General features: G+C 31.6%; 1 protein-coding gene across 1 annotated transcript in view; it reads right to left on the bottom strand.

Moving 5' to 3' along the window:
• The window catches only part of LOC100875668 (uncharacterized), a 74,056-nt gene that overhangs the window by 12,540 nt on the left and 41,910 nt on the right, over positions 1 to 19,606 (bottom strand). The window contains exons 2-5 of the mRNA XM_003700785.3: positions 15,301 to 15,408; positions 14,452 to 14,616; positions 9,459 to 9,556; positions 1,391 to 1,550 (exon numbers count right to left, since the gene is read on the bottom strand). Of these exons, the coding sequence (XP_003700833.1) occupies positions 1,391 to 1,550; positions 9,459 to 9,556; positions 14,452 to 14,616; positions 15,301 to 15,408 (531 nt within the window). The remainder of the gene's footprint in view (positions 1 to 1,390; positions 1,551 to 9,458; positions 9,557 to 14,451; positions 14,617 to 15,300; positions 15,409 to 19,606) is intronic.

Below are 19,606 nucleotides of genomic sequence, written 5' to 3' on the forward strand. Positions count from 1 at the left end.
CTCAAATCTCCAAATCTCCAAATATCCAAATATCCAAATTTCCAAATTTCCAAATTCTCAAATTCCGAAATTCACAAATATTCAAATACTTAAATTTCCCAACCTTAAAATGTTTAAATTTCCACGTCTAAAACTCCTCTCAATCCCAAAATCCCTAAAACCCTAAATTTCTCCGTGCTACGATTTCTCGGAAACGGTTTAAGGTATTTATCAAACGCTTTCACGTATTGTTACGACAAAATTGAATCCCAAAAGTCAATCGCCTTGTTTCCAATTCTGAGCACGTGTTTTAAACGTTTTGTAACGTTTCGTCCTTTACCGTGAAATGTAGCTGTTGCTTCGTACGAAGCCTTTACACTGTGACCCAGTTATAACAGAAATTTTATTGATGCACGTACCCTTGAAATGCTAAATGAGCACGGAGAATACTGATTCGATTAAAGTGATTAAAGACTTACTTAGTTACAGATTATACTGCAAAGACATTTCTATTATGGAACAATATTATGCTGTTATTATACATTTTATTATATGATTATTTGTATTAGTTATTATTTTTTATTATTTAACCCTTACGTTAATATGTATTAATATGTTTAGGATTGTTCTATAATTGAGAAACAATGTAATACTTAATTATATTTTGTTGTGAAATATTTTATGCTGTTATTATACATTTTATTATATGATTATTTGTATTAGTTATTATTTTTTATTATTTAACCCTTACGTTAATATGTATTAATATGTTTAGGATTGTTCTATAATTGAGAAACAATGTAATACTTAATTATATTTTGTTGTGAAATATTTTTCATTTAAAAATATAAAGTTATTTAAATATATTAAATTAAATATACAAATTAAATGTATTAAATTAAATATATTTAAATATAATAATATTAAGTAAAATATTATAATAACATTAAAAATATTATTATACTATATTTAAATATTATTTAATTATATTAAGTTTTTAATATATTATTAAATATTATTTAAATATATTCATATAAATACTAACGACACAACCAATAATAATTCAATTCAATTAATGAATTATCTGAACAAGAATTATTAACAAAATTATATATGCAATGGACCACTAATAATCAATATTCAATATTAAATAATCAATAATTATTTAATCAATAACATAATCGTCTTCATTTTTAATATCACCCTTATAACTTCACTTCTAAATTTAGACAAAGAGATAACCTAAAAACACGACTAATTCCACGTACGTGTACTTCCCCGTAAATTTAACGAACGATAAAACCCTAGATTTGCGCAAATGGTTCAATTAAATGAATTGTAAATAAAGATACGAAGGACTACGGTAGAGAAATTCGGTGGTCAATGGAAATTAAATGTTCAATAAACTTACCGTTAGTGGGTTGATGTTCCCGGTAACCAGGATTATTTATGGTGGTTGCACGGGGATCACCGACAACCCTAATTTTCGTTGGATCCCCGCCTCGTCGAGCATAAATACCCTCGTACACTGCGGTGACCAACACACCAAAGTTCAGGGCAATTGCAGCTAACTGTAACAACAAATTTAGGTTTTTTTATTTTGTTGCAATTTGTGGTTGTTTGTTATAATCATCGCTGTTTCTATTTTATGAGGTTTTTTGAGATTATTAAGGTTTTTGAAAGTGTTTGAAATTTCTGAATTTTACAAATTTTAGGTTTGAAAGTTGGGAGAATTGGGAGTTTGGAGATTTGAGAATTTGGAAATTTGAGTATTTGGAAGTTTGAGAATTAGGAAATTTGAGTATTTAGAAACTTGAGTAATTTGAAATTTGACTATTTGGAAGTTTGAGAATTAAGGAATTTGAGAATGTGGAAGTTTGAGTATTTGGAAATTTGAGAATTTGGAAATTTGAGTATTAGGAAATTTGAGTACTTGGAAATTTGAGTATTTGGAAATTTGAGAATTTGGATATTAGAGCATTTGAAAATTTGAAAATTTGGAGATTTGAGAGTTTGGGGAATTGGGAGTTTGGAAATTTGAGTATTAGGAAATTTGAGTACTTGGAAATTTGAGTATTTGGAAATTTGAGAATTTGGATATTAGAGCATTTGAAAATTTGAAAATTTGGAGATTTGAGAGTTTGGGGAATTGGGAGTTTAGAGATTTGAGAATTTAGAAATTTGAGTATTTGGAAGTTTGAGAATTAGGAAATTTGAGTATTTGCAAATATGAGTATTTAGAAATTTGAGTAATTTGAAATTTGAGTATTTGGGGAATTGGGAGTTTGGAGATTTGAGAATTTGTAGATTTGAGCATTTGGAAATTTGAGAATTTGGAGATTTAAGAGTTTAGAGAATTGAGAATTTGAAAGATTTGAGGATTTGGAGAGTATAGAAATTTGAGGATTTGGACATTTGGAAGTTTTGAAATTACAGAATTTGAGAATTTAAACATTTGAGAGTTCCGAAATTTAAGAATTTGAGAATGTCCATATTTGTGAATTTGACAATTTAAAAATTTAAGAATGTAATAAGTTTGACAGTATGAGGGTTTGTATATTTGGTAATTTAGAAATCCAAAAATTAAAAATTGAAAGATGTGTACATTTCAAGCTTAAAAAATGTAAAAAACATGAACATTCAGGAATCAAGATATTTAAAACATTAACATCAATGTGTCACAGTACTAACGCGCTTGTTCACGATCACAATCCCTTACGCTCAAACCCATCACTATCTCCTTCGTTGGTGCCTTTCATTAATAATTCAAAAACGAAGCTTCAGACCCAATTTTCGCAAAGGAAGAAGTTGTTCAAAACCACCTCAGCTACCTCTCTTTTACAGTTACACTAGTTACGAAACTCTGTGTATAAACCTGAGTTCAATTTTATGTATGTCGTACCATCACGCAAAGACTACTAAGTATTCCTTCCTGAAATTTTCCACAGAGATAAATCTGATACCTCAGATGGTTTTGTGGTTATTAAAATTGAAGAAGAACTATAATGGTGCCACATAAATTTGAGTTTCGCCAGTTACGAGACGCTCTGTATATAAATATGAGTTTAATTTCATGTATGTTCTGTCATCATGCAAAAAGTACTGAAGTATTTGTCATAAAATTTTGCACAGAGGCAGATTTGATACCGTAGGTGATTTTACGGTGATTAAAACTGAAGAATCACTACTCTTGCACCACAGAAAATTGAGTTACAAGACACTCCGTCTAACAATTACCGTAACGCAAAGAGAAAAGCTTCCTACACATTGAACGTAATACAAAGTTGTTCTGAAATTCCTAAGTAGCCGCGATCTCTTCATTGTTCCATTTGAAACTCTTGTTTTTTCCAGCACGTTGAACAGTCAGTTTTCACGACAATTCACACAGACTCCGGGTGCTTACGAAACACCTCAGAAGCGGAGGAAAAAACATAGAAAAGGTCGGAGGAGAAGCGGAGTTTAATTAAGACACGCGGAGACGATGACCAGGAAGCCATTGTTTTGCGGTAACAATTAATTCAATCGCTTTTTTTCTGCCATTGTGAGCAGATATCGCGTTCTAAAAGAAAAGAACGAAATAGTCGAGTTAACAGGCTGACGACAATTTAATTAATGACTTCGCTTCCTAAGCAATTAGCATAATTAGTCAACTGCAATTTATGGGGCGACGGGAAAAGATCGGCAAGATATTTTCTGGTGAAATCGTTCGGTGCATTCGAGATGCAATAGAAAAAAAGTTCTGCTGAACTTTTTCAATTTAACGGTGTTTTTTAATTTTTCTGTGTATACTCGAATAATAGTTATAATAAAAACAAATATCTACTTAAATTAGAGTTGTAATTCAAAATAAATATGTAGTTAAATAATAGTTATGGTAAAAACAAATATCTGCTTGAATTATAGTTATAATTCAAAATAAATATGTAGTTAAATAATAGTTATGGTAAAAACAAATATCTGCTTGAATTATAGTTATAATAAAAACAAATATCTCCTTAAATTAGAGTTATAATACAAAATAAATATTTACTTAAATAATAGTTGTATGAATAAATAATATAAATTATATGAATATAAAATGAGTTAGAAAACAATTTTAAGAACCATTTCAAAAGTATAAAATCAAATGTGACAAAACAATAATACAATAATATTATAATAGTAATTGTAATAAAGCAAAATAATAATATTTATGAACTATGCAAAGTAAATGTGGCAAAGATGTGTACTTTTAATGCTTAAAAAATGAAAAAACTTGAAAATTTAAGGATCAAGATAGTTAAAACATTAACGTCAATGTGTCACGGTACTAACGCGCTTGTTCACGATCGCAGTCCCTCACGCTCAAACCCATCACTACCTCGTTCGTCGGTGTCTTTCGTTAATAATTCAAAAACGAAGCTTCAAACCCCATTTTTGCAAAGGGAAATTTTATTCAGAATTACGTCAGCTACCTGCCATTTCAGGGACTTACACTACTTGTGAGACACCTTGTAAAAATCCATCATCTATATTATTAAAAATATGTTAAAAATATATTATCAAAAATTTGTTCACTAACTGAAAATACTTGTATTACTTGAAACTATGGAGAAATAACAAAATATTATGAAAATACTTCTACAACAGATTCTAACACCTATATTACTAAACATTTGTTCACTTTCCTAACTTAAAATACTTTCCCTCCTCAAAAATTACTATAGAAACTAATTATAACGAAATATTTACCAAAAATAAAAATACTACTTAATTTTCAATCAATTCAGCGTGGTGATCAATATACCAAGCATTTGTTCTGACGTAAGTTTAAAATTGTTTGAAAGTTTATCACTAGCTGGATATAAAGTCTGTCCTAACTTGACGCCACAGTAAGTTGGATGGATTTTACCTTGCCCTGTTTCTGTTTATTCATTTTATCCAGCTCGATCTCATCCTTGGCCTCCCGTAGAAGGCTTCTTCTCTTCTTTTCCATCATCTCGGATTCTGGATTATGGCACGTCTGCGTAACAATCGTCGCGTAACAAGAATAGAGAGCACCTCATAAAATCTCCATATGTTTCAGCGTCCACTGTATATCTGTCGAGGATATGGCTGTTCCACGTTCGTTTAAATTCATGGATTTTTCAATACGGAATTTCAATGTTTGCTTCGTATTGTTAGAATTATTTATCACGAACTGGGTAATTTTGTACACCTCTCACTCGATTTAACTGTCACTTTCAACTATAATGTGTCTCGGAAGTTTTTACAATGTCTGTCTTTTCTTGTTCATCCTATCATGGCAATTGGAAAAATCATGACACGTAACCTAACACATAAAAATATGAGAAGAAATAAGTTGTGAGAGAAATTTTAACTGTTTGCACTCGAAGGTATTTTTGCTGTGAACAGATAAACTTAAAATTTTTTATTTTTTTAAATATTCTACATTTTTGATAGTTAAAGAGTTTGTTTAATTTATTTGAGATTATTATCTCTTTACTATTAATTATCTGCTTCACTGTGTTTATATACTATGTGCATAATATAGATTTAGTTAAAGAATAGTTTAACTAAATATTTGCTTTACTAAATCTACTTTTGAGTATAAAAATATTCAAATTATTGTTAATGTGGAAAATGAGTGAGTCACCTTTCGAGTGCAATTGATACTGTAAAATAACCTTTGAAATAGCTAGTATAATCCATGTATTATATTCATACAATACATTCAGAATATTTAATACGATTAATGAAATAATTTTGGTTGCAGATGATCATTATGAATAATTATAATTGTTCAACACTACTAATCAGATGATAGAAATTTTGTTTCCAATACCTATTATTATTTTATTATTATTTTACTTCACGGTGTTTCGCTTATTAATAATAATTGATTCACTCATCAATAATATTTGAACCGAAAAATATTTTTGTATTGTGTAAATATTTTTGTAATTGTGATATTGGTCATACGATAATCAACAAGAAGCTGTTTGCTGATAACAGCTATCAGTAATCAGAATAAAATGCTGGTCATGGATAATGATTGGCAACCCAAAAATTTTCCATCGACAATAACAATTGTTGACGAAAATTAATTTCTATCAATAATGATTGCTAGTAGTTGAAAAAATGTAATCGTTCATAATAGTCGTTAATAAACAAAACTATTAGAAATTAATGTGTTTCAATGAAAGTTTCTTTAAAAATTTTTGTCAAAATTTGTATTAAAAATTCTTTTGATAACTTGATTTAAAAATTGCTCTGACAATTTGTATCAGAAATTTTTTTGAGAATTTGTATTAACAATTTCTTTGACAATTTGTATTAGAAATTTCTTTGAGAACTTGTATTAAAAATTTGTTCAATATTTTATAAATTTTTATTAAAAATTTCTTTCAGATTCTTCACAACAGCTATTTGAATAAAAATAATTTGTTACTGAATAACTTTCTCGAAGAGAACCACGTGTATTTATAAATCGATCAAATTAACCACGTTATATTATTATAGTAACAGTGCCTTTACTTTATTTCGTTTTGTTTATTAATATTATAAACTTCGACGTAATCAAATACCCACGCCTTTATTTAATACAGATATTAACATATACAGCGTGGAATAGTTTGAAACAGCGATCGATTGCACTGTTCAACAAATTTCAACTTTTTATTTCTTCCGATATCCACTACGCATACACTATGATCAGAACCTACAAACTAGTTCTCTCTGTTACTTTCTTTTATTTTCCCTGGGGTTTTCAAAGATATAAAAAGATATAAAATTGCAAAAGAGCAAAAAAAGAAATATGTTACAAAAAACTCTGTGAAATTATTATAAAGTTTCATTACATTTCGATTTGTCAAAGCAATAATTAAAACCAATTACACGTGTATCAAGAGATAAATATTCAGTAGAACTATAATTTAGAAATGGTTTAAGCACGTATTAAAGAAAGAAAGGTCACTAAATATATTCGGAATAATAATTCAATCTAATCAAACGTACTCGAAAAATTATCAAACTTAATATATATTCACCAGAACAATAAACAAATTTTAGTACATAAAACACGTATTAAAAAAAGAAAGAACCACTAAGTACTTCTGTTCAGTAAAGTATCAATTAATTCCACATAAAGAATATTCATCGAATATAAATAATTCAATCAACTTAAACATACACAGAAAAAACCAAATCAATTCACCAGAATTGAATAAAACACGCAGCAGAAAAGGAAAGTACCACTCAACGCGTTCACCCACGAATTAGTATCGATTTCACGTACAAAGTGTTCATCGAACATTCATCGATCGATAACATTTGGGATATCCGTGATAAGATAACAAGGGAAAATCCAGGCTGATATATCACCGTATATGGTTATATAAGAGAACTTGAATATAAAGTCGGGAATGAGGACACGAAGCTGACGAACGAACCGCACCAAAACGTTCACTGAGGGCCCAGCAATGTTGTCTCATTGTTTTTAAAGTGTCCAATAGTCGTGGGTGCTCTGACACATACTAAGCAATCCCCACATGGGTACTTAACGAGACACCTGCGGACTGTTCCTGATCAGGTGGCCTTTAAGTATTTAATTCCCCGATCATGAGCGCGGGTGTATAGGTTTCACACCTCGTTTGGGATCTGCGTACGTTGTTGGAAAGAAAAACGAGGATTTGCGATGATTCAGTTTTTAGTTATTGATGTAGTCTAGGAATGATATTTGTTGATATTGATATTAGTGGATGGAATGAAATGGGTGAAGAAGGAGAGTACTTTTTAGTACTGTCTTTAGTACTCTTTAGTACTCTTTAGTACTGTAAATCTACTAGGCTAAAGGTAAGCCTAATGGCCAAGTAGGCTTACTAAGGTAAGTCTTAGGACCACTAGAAATTTTCAGTATCTTTCACATCTTCCATAAAATTAAAATCCCTGTTCAAATTGTAATGATATTTATTAGCTACTAACGTAACTACTACTGTACATAACATTATTAACACATGTTAATATCTTGTATTTCTACCCTTTGCTTTAGTCACAGCTTCCGGCATGCTCTGCATACCATATGCTTTACATCTTCATTATTTTCCCAAATATCTGTAATTCTTTTCAACTCAGATAATGTGGTTGGAGAGTTGTAAACTAGTCTTTAGAGTAGGCAGACATTTTCTATGGCATTCAAATTTCACCTAACGCGCTATCGATACTCGAGCCTGATGTAAAACGCTCGCACTACCCTTAATCGCTCATCACCCTCACAATTTATTATCACGATAGTAACAGATTGCTATGTATATATCGTTATCATATTTAGTAATAATTTTGTGCGACCTAAGACAATTTTCCATGTATGACATTATGTTGTAGTCATAAAAGTGAAATTTTCGTACGTGGTTCTAATTCGATGGCCAGGGACTGTAATGATAATGCATCACTCACAGGATAAACGTCTCTACTGCTGTTATTATAATAATATATACTATTTACAGTTATATGATAACGTATCATTCACACTATAAACGAATCTTAACGATCATTTATAGTATAACTGTATCATAAATATCTCATTAGATAATGCATCACGTATAATAAAAATGAAACTCCACTAGATAAAATAAACGTATCCGAATAAACAAGCAGGATTAATCAACGCGTTTAAAAGTCGCGAATCGGGAATATTAATCTGTATCGAAGTTTTTTATATCAATGGAAATTTTATCACCATCTCGTGTAGTATCGTCGAAAGATATAATAGTAATTTCTACGTTATCATATTTAGTAATAAGTTTGCATGACCTAAGACAATGTTTCGTATGACTGTGCAATTAAATAGTATGTCATGGTGATTCTCTAGATTCATAAATGAACTGAGGTTGATTTTTCAATTATAAATATTGTGGAATTAAGTAGTGTGTCATCTATCAATCTTGAATTATCAACGTTGCTGAATGAAATAATATGGCATGTGTCAGTCATAAATTGTCTACATTCATAAATGAGATGTGAATCATGAATATTGTTGAACTATATAGTATGTCATGTTGTACGTCATGTTAATGGTGAATTATCAATGTTATTGAATGAAGTCCTAATTCTAATTTTCATATTACTACAATATGTTAATTTACAAATTTCCATATTATCAATTTTTCAAATTTTTAACTTGTCAAATTCCTTAATGGGAAAATTCTGTGATTTAAAATTTCTCAAATACTTAATGAGAAGTTTCTGTGATTTAAAATTTCTCAAATCCTTAATGAGAAATTTCTGTGATTTTAAAATTCTCAAATCCTTAATGGAAAACTTCTGTCATTTAAAATTTCTCAAATCCTTAATAAGAAAGTTCTGTGATTTAAAATTTTTCAAACGCTTAATGAGAAATACCTGTAATTTAAAAATTCTCAAATCCTTAATTTGAAATTTCTCCAAAATCCTTCATTTGAAATAAATAACTAGAAGAATAATAATAAATTAGAAAACCTTACCTGCATATAAAACGCTTCTCCTCTGGTGATAACGAAACTGCTGGCTCTATCATCAGTCTGTAGGGCGAACAAACTCGCTGCTACGATGGCCAACGATGCTGCAAAATAAACAGAATATTCCAAATTTTCAAATGTGTCTTCAATAATTTTCAAACAATTCGTCTTTACAATTTAGATTTCAATATTTCGTTTATATATAATATGTTAGATACTTTTTCGAAAAGAGATGCGTTTCCAATCAAGGTGCTGGGGTTAAGTGCCGAGAGGTCAAACTCAGTCCTCTTACCAAAGGCATCCCTGCCTCCCCACTACGTGGCCAGATCCTCAAGGAACAACGTCCCTATTCGACTTAGCAATTCAGTAACAAGCTATCTATCCTTTTCTACAATTTCAAGAACTAACAAAACACACAGCCCTACGACATCTGATGATCATACGACTCCAAGTCAATAGCCATCATCTATCGCCACACTAGGACTCTCATAAACCACCTTTCGCTTAGACCTCACGCTGACTGTCCCTATCATAAATCGTTCAAAGGCAAAATAGCACAGGCTAATTGCCCCCAACAACCCTCCAAAATACGTTGGCGCTAACAAATAATTAAGACAATATTACGTTCACCTTATTCTTGTAACATATCAGAATATACACATTTAATGTAATATTCTTTATTTGATCGACCACAATTGAATGATCCTATACTTTCATATCTCGTGTCCATCACAAAACTCTAAAAACAAGTTCAAATTCACTCACTAAGTTACCAAAACAAACCGAATCACTCATCAAAAAATACATATAAAACAAGTATTAAATTGTAAACAAGTAAATTGTAACAATAATCATAAAAAAACCCGTAAGAGTCTACAAACGTAAAAAACAGTTAAAAGTCCACGAACAAGAAAATAAAAATATCAATAAAAAATCATTGATAAAATAGAACCCACAATTATTTCGGTCACCGCGTAACTCGGTCACAAAACACGATAAATATAATAGAAATAATAAAACGATTAAAGTTATTACAGAAGGATCTTGATAATACGAGGTACTCCTCTGAAATGGCGGTTGCTATTAAGTTCTAACTGATAGTGGCTTATCTTCATCTGCGAGGTACGGGTAAGGTGTTAAGGATACGTTATAGATAGCATCAGGAACTGGGAATTCATTCATTCATTCGGTGTAATCGAGTACGCGATCCTGTTTGATTCCACGAGTTTAGCACGTATTGCTTTACGGCAACAAGATCCACCGCAGATATTCGATTCTTCGTCTGAGGGTAAGTAGGCCACTAAGTAGACAAGTCGCTAGTAATTCTACCATGGTCAGGCTGTTGCAAAACTCTCGGGCTATCTTGGAGCCATTGACTGGAGATATAAGGAGACTGGTATGTCTTTGTTCTAGAGGGGACATTTGGGGTTTGGATAGATTTGGGAATTTAGGGATTTGAGGATTAGAGGATTTGAGAATTTGGGGATTTGGAAACTTGGGAATTTGGTACTTTAGGGATATAGGACTCTTGGAAGTTAGGGGATTTGGGGATTTGGACTCTTGGAAGTTAGGGAATTTGAAGTTTTAGGGATTTGGGGATTTGGACTCTTGGAATTTAGGGAATTTGGAGATTTAGGGATTTGGGGATATGGACTCTTGGAAATTTGGTAATTTAGGAATACAGGACTCTTGGAAGTTAGGGAATTTGGAGATTTAAGGATCTGGGGATTTGGACTCTTGGAAGTTAGGGAATTTGGAGAATTAGGGATTTAGGGATTTGGACTCTTGGAAATTTGGTAATTTAGGAATACAGGACTCTTGGAAGTTAGGGAATTTGGAGATTTAGGCATTTGGGGATTTGGGGATTTGGGTATTTGGGTATTTAGGGATTTGGAAACTTGGAAACTTGGAAACTTGGAAACTTGGGAATTTGGTAATTTAGAGATACAGGACTCTTGGAAGTTAGGGAATTTGGGAATTTGGGGATTTGGGGATTTGGAAACTCGAGAATTTGGTAATTTAGGGATTTCGAGATTTGGGAATTTGGAAACTTGGGATTTTGGTAATTTAAGGATTTGGGAAATTGGGAAATTTGCAAATATGAGAATTTGAGAATTTGCAAATTGGAAAATAGGGAATTTCGAACATTGAGAATTTGGGAATTTTGGGAATTGGGAACTTGAGGAATCAGACAATTTGAGGCTTAGGGATTTGGGAATTTAAAAATGTAAGAATTTGGAAATTTGAAATATTGAAAACTGAGAAATTGGAAATTTGGGAATTTGAGAATGTAAAAATATCAGAATTTGAGAATTTAAGAACTTGGGAATTGGAAAATCTCAGAGTTTAAAATTTGGAAATTTGTTAATTTGGGAATTTGGGAATTAGAGAATTCGAGAATTTCGAAACTTTTGTATATGCGAAGAAAGAAAGAAGAAATATCTTCACTTATATCGCGAAGAAACTTCACTTATATCTTGATTGATTGATTGATTGATTATTGTTGTGGGCGTCGACTATTATGGTCATTAGCCCGATTTATATCGTGAAGAAACTTCACTTATATCTTGAAGAAACTTCACTTATATCGTGTAATTCCCACAATGCTTGAAATATATCCCCCACAGAAAAACAATCGAAGTAAACATCCAAAAATAACCTACCTAAACAATAAACTCCTACTACATCAATCACAATTCAAAAATAAAACTACATTTTTCATTTAATTCTTGAAACGTTTACCAAAATATTTTTAACATCTTCCCAATTAAAATGAGAGCAAATTTACTTGTAACTTCAGAGCTTCGCTTATAAAAATTATAATTGTATTGTTGAATAAGAAGTAAGTGTAATACGATAAGGTTCCGCAATTTATCAAAAGAACTTAAATTACCCAGACTAATTTGGAGTAGAGTAATCTGTTTTAAAGAGACTACGAATATTTTCACGGTCCGCTGTATTTCATCGCGAGCAGACAACGTCATTCAACTTTTCGTATTCATTTGAATTCAAATTTTTCAACGCTGAATAAAATTATCCCGATATCAGTCACGTGTATTCATCAGCGCGTGCCTCCGCATTTTATCACGGTAATTCTAATTCATAATATGTACTCTGTAATAACAATTTGCGCGATATTTCAATTTTAAATTTTTACTCGTTTACCTTCCGCTTATTTTTTATGTCTTTTTTTATGATGTATAGTGACATTTAGCTCTTTGGATAATAGGTTAGAAATGAAGTTTATGAGTGTTCTACAAAATTGTAGCCGTATCTACTGATCTATGTATTTAGAGTAGAAGTACGTTATTCGTTATGGTTGAAGTCTTGGTATAATTTTGTGGATAACCAGAGTAAGAAGGAACTGTTAAAAAGAGATGTGGCATAAATTCAGTTATGAATCTACAAACTTTTTAATATGTAAATTTGTATATTTTGGGATTTTTTAATACTAATTTCTTTAGATTCTTAGAGTGCAAAATATCTGAATTTCTAAATTATCAAATTATAAATTTTTTATTTGAAAATTAACAGATTTGAAAATGAAAATGTGGAGCTTGGAATGTTTCAAATTCCTAAATTTCCAAATTTCCTAATTCTCAAACTTCCAAATTCTCAAATTACCAAATTCTCGAATTTCCAAATTCTTAAATTTCCAAATTCTCAAATTTTAAAACTCTCAAATTTCCATCTCAAATTTCCAATTTCTCAAATTTCCTAATTCTCAAAGTTACAACTTCTCAAATTTCCAACTTCTCAAATTTCCTAATTCTCAAAGTTCGAACTTCTCATATTTCCAACTTCTCAAATTTCCAACTTCTCAAATTTCCAAATTCTCAAATTTCCAACTTCCCAAATTTCCAAACTCTCAAATTTCCTAATTCTCCAATTTCCAAATTCTTAAATTTCCAAATTCTCAAATTTTAAAACTCTCAAATTTCCATCTTCTCAAATTTCCTAATTCTCAAAGTTTCAACTTCTCAAATATTCCAACTTCTCAAATTTCCTAATTCTCAAATTTCCAAATTCTCAAATTTCCAACTTCTCAAATTTCCTAATTCTCAAGGTTTCAACTTCTCAAATTTCCTAATTCTCAAATTTCCAACTTCTCAAATTTCCTAATTCTGAAGGTTTCAACTTCTCAAATTTCCTAATTCTCAAATTTCCAACTTCCCAAATTTCCAAACTCTCAAATTTCCTAATTCTCCAATTTCCAAATTCTTAAATTTCCAAATTCTCAAATTTTAAAACTCTCAAATTTCCATCTTCTCAAATTTCCTAATTCTCAAAGTTTCAACTTCTCAAATATTCCAACTTCTCAAATTTCCTAATTCTCAAATTTCCAACTTCTCAAATTTCCTAATTCTCAAGGTTTCAACTTCTCAAATTTCCTAATTCTCAAATTTCCAACTTCCCAAATTTCCAAACTCTCAAATTTCCTAATTCTCCAATTTCCAAATTCTCAAATTTCCTAATTCTCAATTTTTCAAATTCTTAAATTTCCAACTTCTCAAATTTCCTAATTCTCATATTCCAAATTCCCAAATTCCCAAATTCTAAATTTCTCTATACCCAACTTTCAAAATCCAAAAATCCCAATAATTCCAAATTGACATTGATATTGATATTCGCAAATATTGATACAGATATTGGCATTCGCAAATTAAGTCCCCAAACTCCCAAATTTCAAATTTTCCACTTCCCAAATCATCAAATCTAAAAATTCCTATATTGCCAAATCCCTAAACGTTAAAAACTCCTGAAATGTCTGAAATCCACAAATTGTCTAATTTCTAAATTTTTAATTTCCCAAACCTAGCACAGCTTACTGGCATAATGTAAACAATCTCTTACACTAGTTGTGTAACACCCTATACAAGTGAACAAGGTGTTAATAATATAGACGTTAAGTCAGTATAGAAATTCAAGTGACAGCCATATAAATGGTTGACACGGTATTTAAAGTGTTAATATACAGTTAGAAAAAAATAATACTTACTGGCTAGTGTAGCGAGGGCAACTTTCCCTATCAGAGCGGTGCTGTACGAGATAACAACTCGTTTCGCCGAGGAAGCCATTGCCAATTGCAGTACGGCAAGTCCTACCAGAATTGCTAAAAGTGCAGATGCAGTTGCTGCTGCTAATCCTGCCATCCATACGGCCACTATAAACAAATGATAAAAAATTCATTTTACATGTTGAATTTCACATTAAATTTTGTATAATTCATGTAATTCATATAATTCATATAATTCATATAATTCATATAGTACATATAATTCATATAGTTCATATAGTACATATAATTCATATAATTCATACAATTCATATAACTAATTTTGTTAACAATACTCGAATAAAATTTAAGAATTTTTTTAAAAATCTATGTAAATGTCTTGTTTGTTTTATGTAATATCATACTATCATCTTGAATACTATCTCTTAAAACAATAAATTTGAAAGAAATTCTAGCAATTCAAATATTAAAATTAATTGAACCTTCAGAATTTTAATTTTATATAAAATAGAAATTTTTGTTATAGTTGTACTATATTATTGGAGTCATTTTTTCACTCTTGTTATTACAAGTACATAACTTGTTTATTTTGAATGTGAAGCAAGTTCATTTCTAAAAAGAGTTAAAATAATGATAACAATAGATGAAATTTAATATGATATTTTTATCTGTCAGCAATCTATATGCAAAATATCAATTAATATTTAATATTTATTACTTAATATTTATTGTTTAGTGTATTTAAAAGTTTGAAAGAGTTTAAAAGAGTTGAAAAATATTGTTGAACGCGTTTGAAGAGAAACGAATCGATAATGTAGGAAATGAACTCACACACTGGTTGAAACCTGGAGACGCCGTGACCACATCTTTCCCTGCCATAAAGCAAGAGTTTGCACTGCCTCCAGGGGCCAAAGTATCCCTTCTCGGCTGCTGAACCAGCTGTAAAATAAAGAGAGAACAACTCTTCAATTATCATAAAACAAATAGTTAATATTACTTTTTTCTGTGACTTATAGAATCATATAGATATAGAAATCGACTCATATATTATTTATATCGTGGTTATATCCATGCATCTTTACATTCCCAAATATGTAGACAATCAAATTGCTAAATTTCCAAATCTCCAGGTACTCAAATTCCTAAATCCCCAAAGTCCTACAGCCTCAAATACCTACATTCTTATATTCCTTCATCCTTCAATTTTTACATCCTCAAATCCTTACATTTTTGAATTTCTACATTCTCCAATTTTTACATTCCTAAATCGCTAGATTCCTGAATTTTTACATCTTCAAATCTGTAGATCTACGAATTGATAAATTCCCAATTTGCCAGGTTTTCAGATTCCTAAATCCTCAAATTCCTACATCCTCAAATTTCTACATTTCCAAATCTCTACATCTCCAAATTGCTATACCCTGAAATCTCTAAGCTTTCAAGTTCTTAAATTTTGAAATCCCTACATCCCCAAATCCCTACGTCTCCCAATTCCTACATTTCCAAATCTCTAAAGTTCCAAATCCTTAAATTCCCAAATCCCTATGTCCCCAAATTCCTACATTTTCAAATCTCTAAAATCCCAAATCTCTAAATTCCCAAATTCCTAATTTCTCAAATCCCTACGTCCCCAAATTCCTACATTTTCAAATCTCTAAAGTTCCAAATCCTTAAATTCCCAAATCCCTAAATTTCCAAATTCCTAATTTCCCAAATCCCTACGTCCCCAAATTCCTACATTTTCAAATCTCTAAAATCCCAAATCCCTAAATTCCCAAATTCCTAATTTTCCAAATCCCTACGTCCCCAAATTCCTACATTTTCAAATCTCTATACCCCCAAATTGCTAAACTCCCAAATCCTCAGGTCCCCAAATTCTTAAATTTTGAAATCACTACATCTCCAAATCCCTACGTCCCCAAATCCCTGCACCCCCAAATCTCTAAATCACTAAATCCCCAAATGCCTACACCTCACTACATTCTTGAATTCCTACATCCTCCAATTTTTACATCCCCAAAATCGCTAGATTCTCGAATTTCTACCGTCTGGTCCTCTGTTAGATCTTACAATGCATAATATAGTGAGAGAATTAGCTTCAGTACAAGTTTTTAGCAATTGTATATACAAGATTTAACGGTATAACAATTTAACGATTTTTCCTTCACACTTTTACTTTCAATTCAATTCTTCACTCACAGCAGCAAGACCCTAGAAGTCATTATATTCTAGCGAGTTTTCTTTTATTGTGAGTCGCATCTGGTTGTGAACCCTTGACAGTGAAATCTTTCGTTTGCAGTTTCCTATTCGTATCGAAGTATTGCTTGCTCTACTGCTACGGTCACTTTGGGTAAAGACCCACTTTATACGTCACTTGCCTTTCCATCTCCACCCGAACCTTAGCCAAACCAATAAAAAATCAGAAACCGTTTTCCTTCATCAATGTCACAAACATTAAGCGCCCATTCTCATCTTTCATCAAACGTAAATCTTCGAAGAGACACTTTCAAGTCATCAAGTACATAGCAAAGTAAACTCTAGTCAAAGTGAAATTCATTTAGATTATATTTATTAAGTTGTCCGGCAAGTTCTTTTCGTTTTTTTAATAGGTGTTAAGTTTGAAATATTTTGCGTTCAGTGTATTATTCTTAAGTAATATATAATCCGTTCTGTTCTACCACCCTTCTGCCATCTTTCTGGAAGCCTCATAATGCCACTTTTCCAAAATTCTCTTGGTTTACTGTTAAAATATTCTTCAAGACCGATTTTTATTTCATTAATTGATGTAAATTTTTTATTGCGAAGAAAATTTTTTAGGGAAAGCAACAAATAATAATCCGATCACGCAATGTCTGGAGAGTATGGGGGATGTGGTAGAACATCCCAATCGAAGTCTAAAAGTTTCTTTCGCACAGGTAAAGAAATATGTGACCTCACGTTGTCATGGTGGAACGCGACACCACGTCTATTCACCAATTCTGGACGTTTTGTGAATATAGCTTCCCTAAGTTTTTCGAGTTGCATGCAATATTTCTCGTTGTTAATTGTTTCCCTTGGTTTTTCATCGAGGTAGGCCTTGATAAGATCGGTGTCAGTGGTGGATGGACTGCTGCTGCGAACTTCATCTTTAAGATTGAAATTTCCGGCTTTAAACCTCCTAAACCAATTACGGACATTTCGAACAGTTATAGAATGATCCCCATAAACATCACAAATCTCCTTTGCGGTATTTCCAGGCGTAATGTCTCTTTTAAAACAGTAAAACATGACATGACGCAAATGCATCTTTTGATCTTCCATCTTTCACAACGCGAAAAATACGGGATTCAATTTCTACTGATGCTGAAAACAGTCCTCTTGTAGTGCCAGAGAATGACACTGGACCAAATAATTGATTTTGGAGTGATCTGGATGTTTGTTTACTTAAGCACAACAATGTAAAGCCTCGAGCGACAAACGCGAAAAGAACTTTCCGGACAACCTAATACTTATTGGGAACCTCAATGAACTCTTACTTAAACGAAACTAACAATACGAAAATATGTTACTTACAAAAGTTATCAAACTTAGGAAACTGCATAATGCCATATAAATGATGTTCTTGTAAGTGGAGGCGTAGAGAAGATACAGCTTTTGTTTTTTTAAATGGAATGTCTAATTTTTATGTGAACAAAAAAAGGACACAGTTCGTGAGACACACTGTACATCTATTATTGTATTCAAAAATATTATTCATTTACAGAAATAAATTACTTTCCAAATTTTATCAGAGGTTTGAACGCCAATTGTGTTTTCGGTTCAGCTTGACCGCGTCACTTAACAAATGGAGAGTCATTCAGGCAGAAAGAAAAGCACTCGGACAGGAAATGGCACAATATACATTCAATAGAATTCCACGTGGTCACTCCATGGAATCCTTTCTTGTTTTCCTGCTACCTAATCAAGATCTCCGAGCGATGTAATGAGTATCATCCGACCGAACAAACGAGACGTCCAATTTATCAGCGAGGAACTTTTTCGCGAAGCATCACGCGAAGATCAATTACCAGAGCAATTTCGCGCTAGAATTCGCATAATCATCGTTAAGAATGCTTTTATCAAAAATTCTTCTTATAAACGAGACGCGTATTCCTAGGCAATCTATTAGAAAGTATAATGAAAAATTACTGTGAGTATCGTGAAAGGCTGTGTAATGGAATTACTCGGAAGGAGTATTGTACGAATAGAGAAATGGTGCAAAACACAAATTTTCAAGTTCTTGAATGATGAAATTCTTGTATTTTCATATTCTTAGATTATCAAGTCTCTTAATTTCCGAATTTTTAATTTTTAGATCTCTCAATCTCCAAGTACCCAAATATCACAAATCTTCCAAATTCTACAGGATTCAAAATTCTCAGATTTGGAAATCTCTAAATTCTAAAGTTCTTAGTTTTCTCTATAGCCAGATTCCCTAATTCTCAAATTCCCAAGTTCTAAGTTCCGTAGTCCCCAAATTTCAAAGTTTCCATTTTTCTAAATTTCAAAATCCCCAAATTTCCTAATTTTTAATTTTTAGATTCCACAATCCTTAAGTTCCCAAATACCCAAGTTCCTAGATTCCCCAAATTCCGCAAATTCCTCAAAGTCCCGAGATTCCCCAAATTCCACAAGTTTCCCAAACTCCTTAAATTTCCTAAAATCCCTAAATTCGCCATATTCCAAAAATCCCTAAATTCTCCAAATTCCTCAAATTCTCCAAGAACCGCAAAATCCACAAATTTCCCAAAACCTGCAAATTCCCTAAAATCCCCAAATTCTCCAAATTTCCAAAAATCTCCAAATCTTCCAAATTTCCCAAATTCTCCAGATTCCCCAAATTCTCCAAATTTCCAAAAATTCTCAAATTCCCCAAATTCCCCAAATCTCTCAAATTTCCCAAATTTCCCAAATTCTCCAGATTCCCCAAATTCTCCAAATTTCTAAAAATTCTCAAATTCCCCAAATTCCCCAAATCTCTCAAATTCCCCAAATTCCCCAAATCTCTCAAATTTCCCAAATTTCTCGAATTTTCCAAATTCCCCAAATCCTCAAATTCTCAAGCTCTCAAACTCCTAAATTCATGTTTCTTCGTTCTCTGTTCTTTTTTACGTTTGAA

Source organism: Megachile rotundata, chromosome 12 (assembly GCF_050947335.1).
Source record: "Megachile rotundata isolate GNS110a chromosome 12, iyMegRotu1, whole genome shotgun sequence".
NCBI lineage: Eukaryota > Metazoa > Arthropoda > Insecta > Hymenoptera > Megachilidae > Megachile > Megachile rotundata.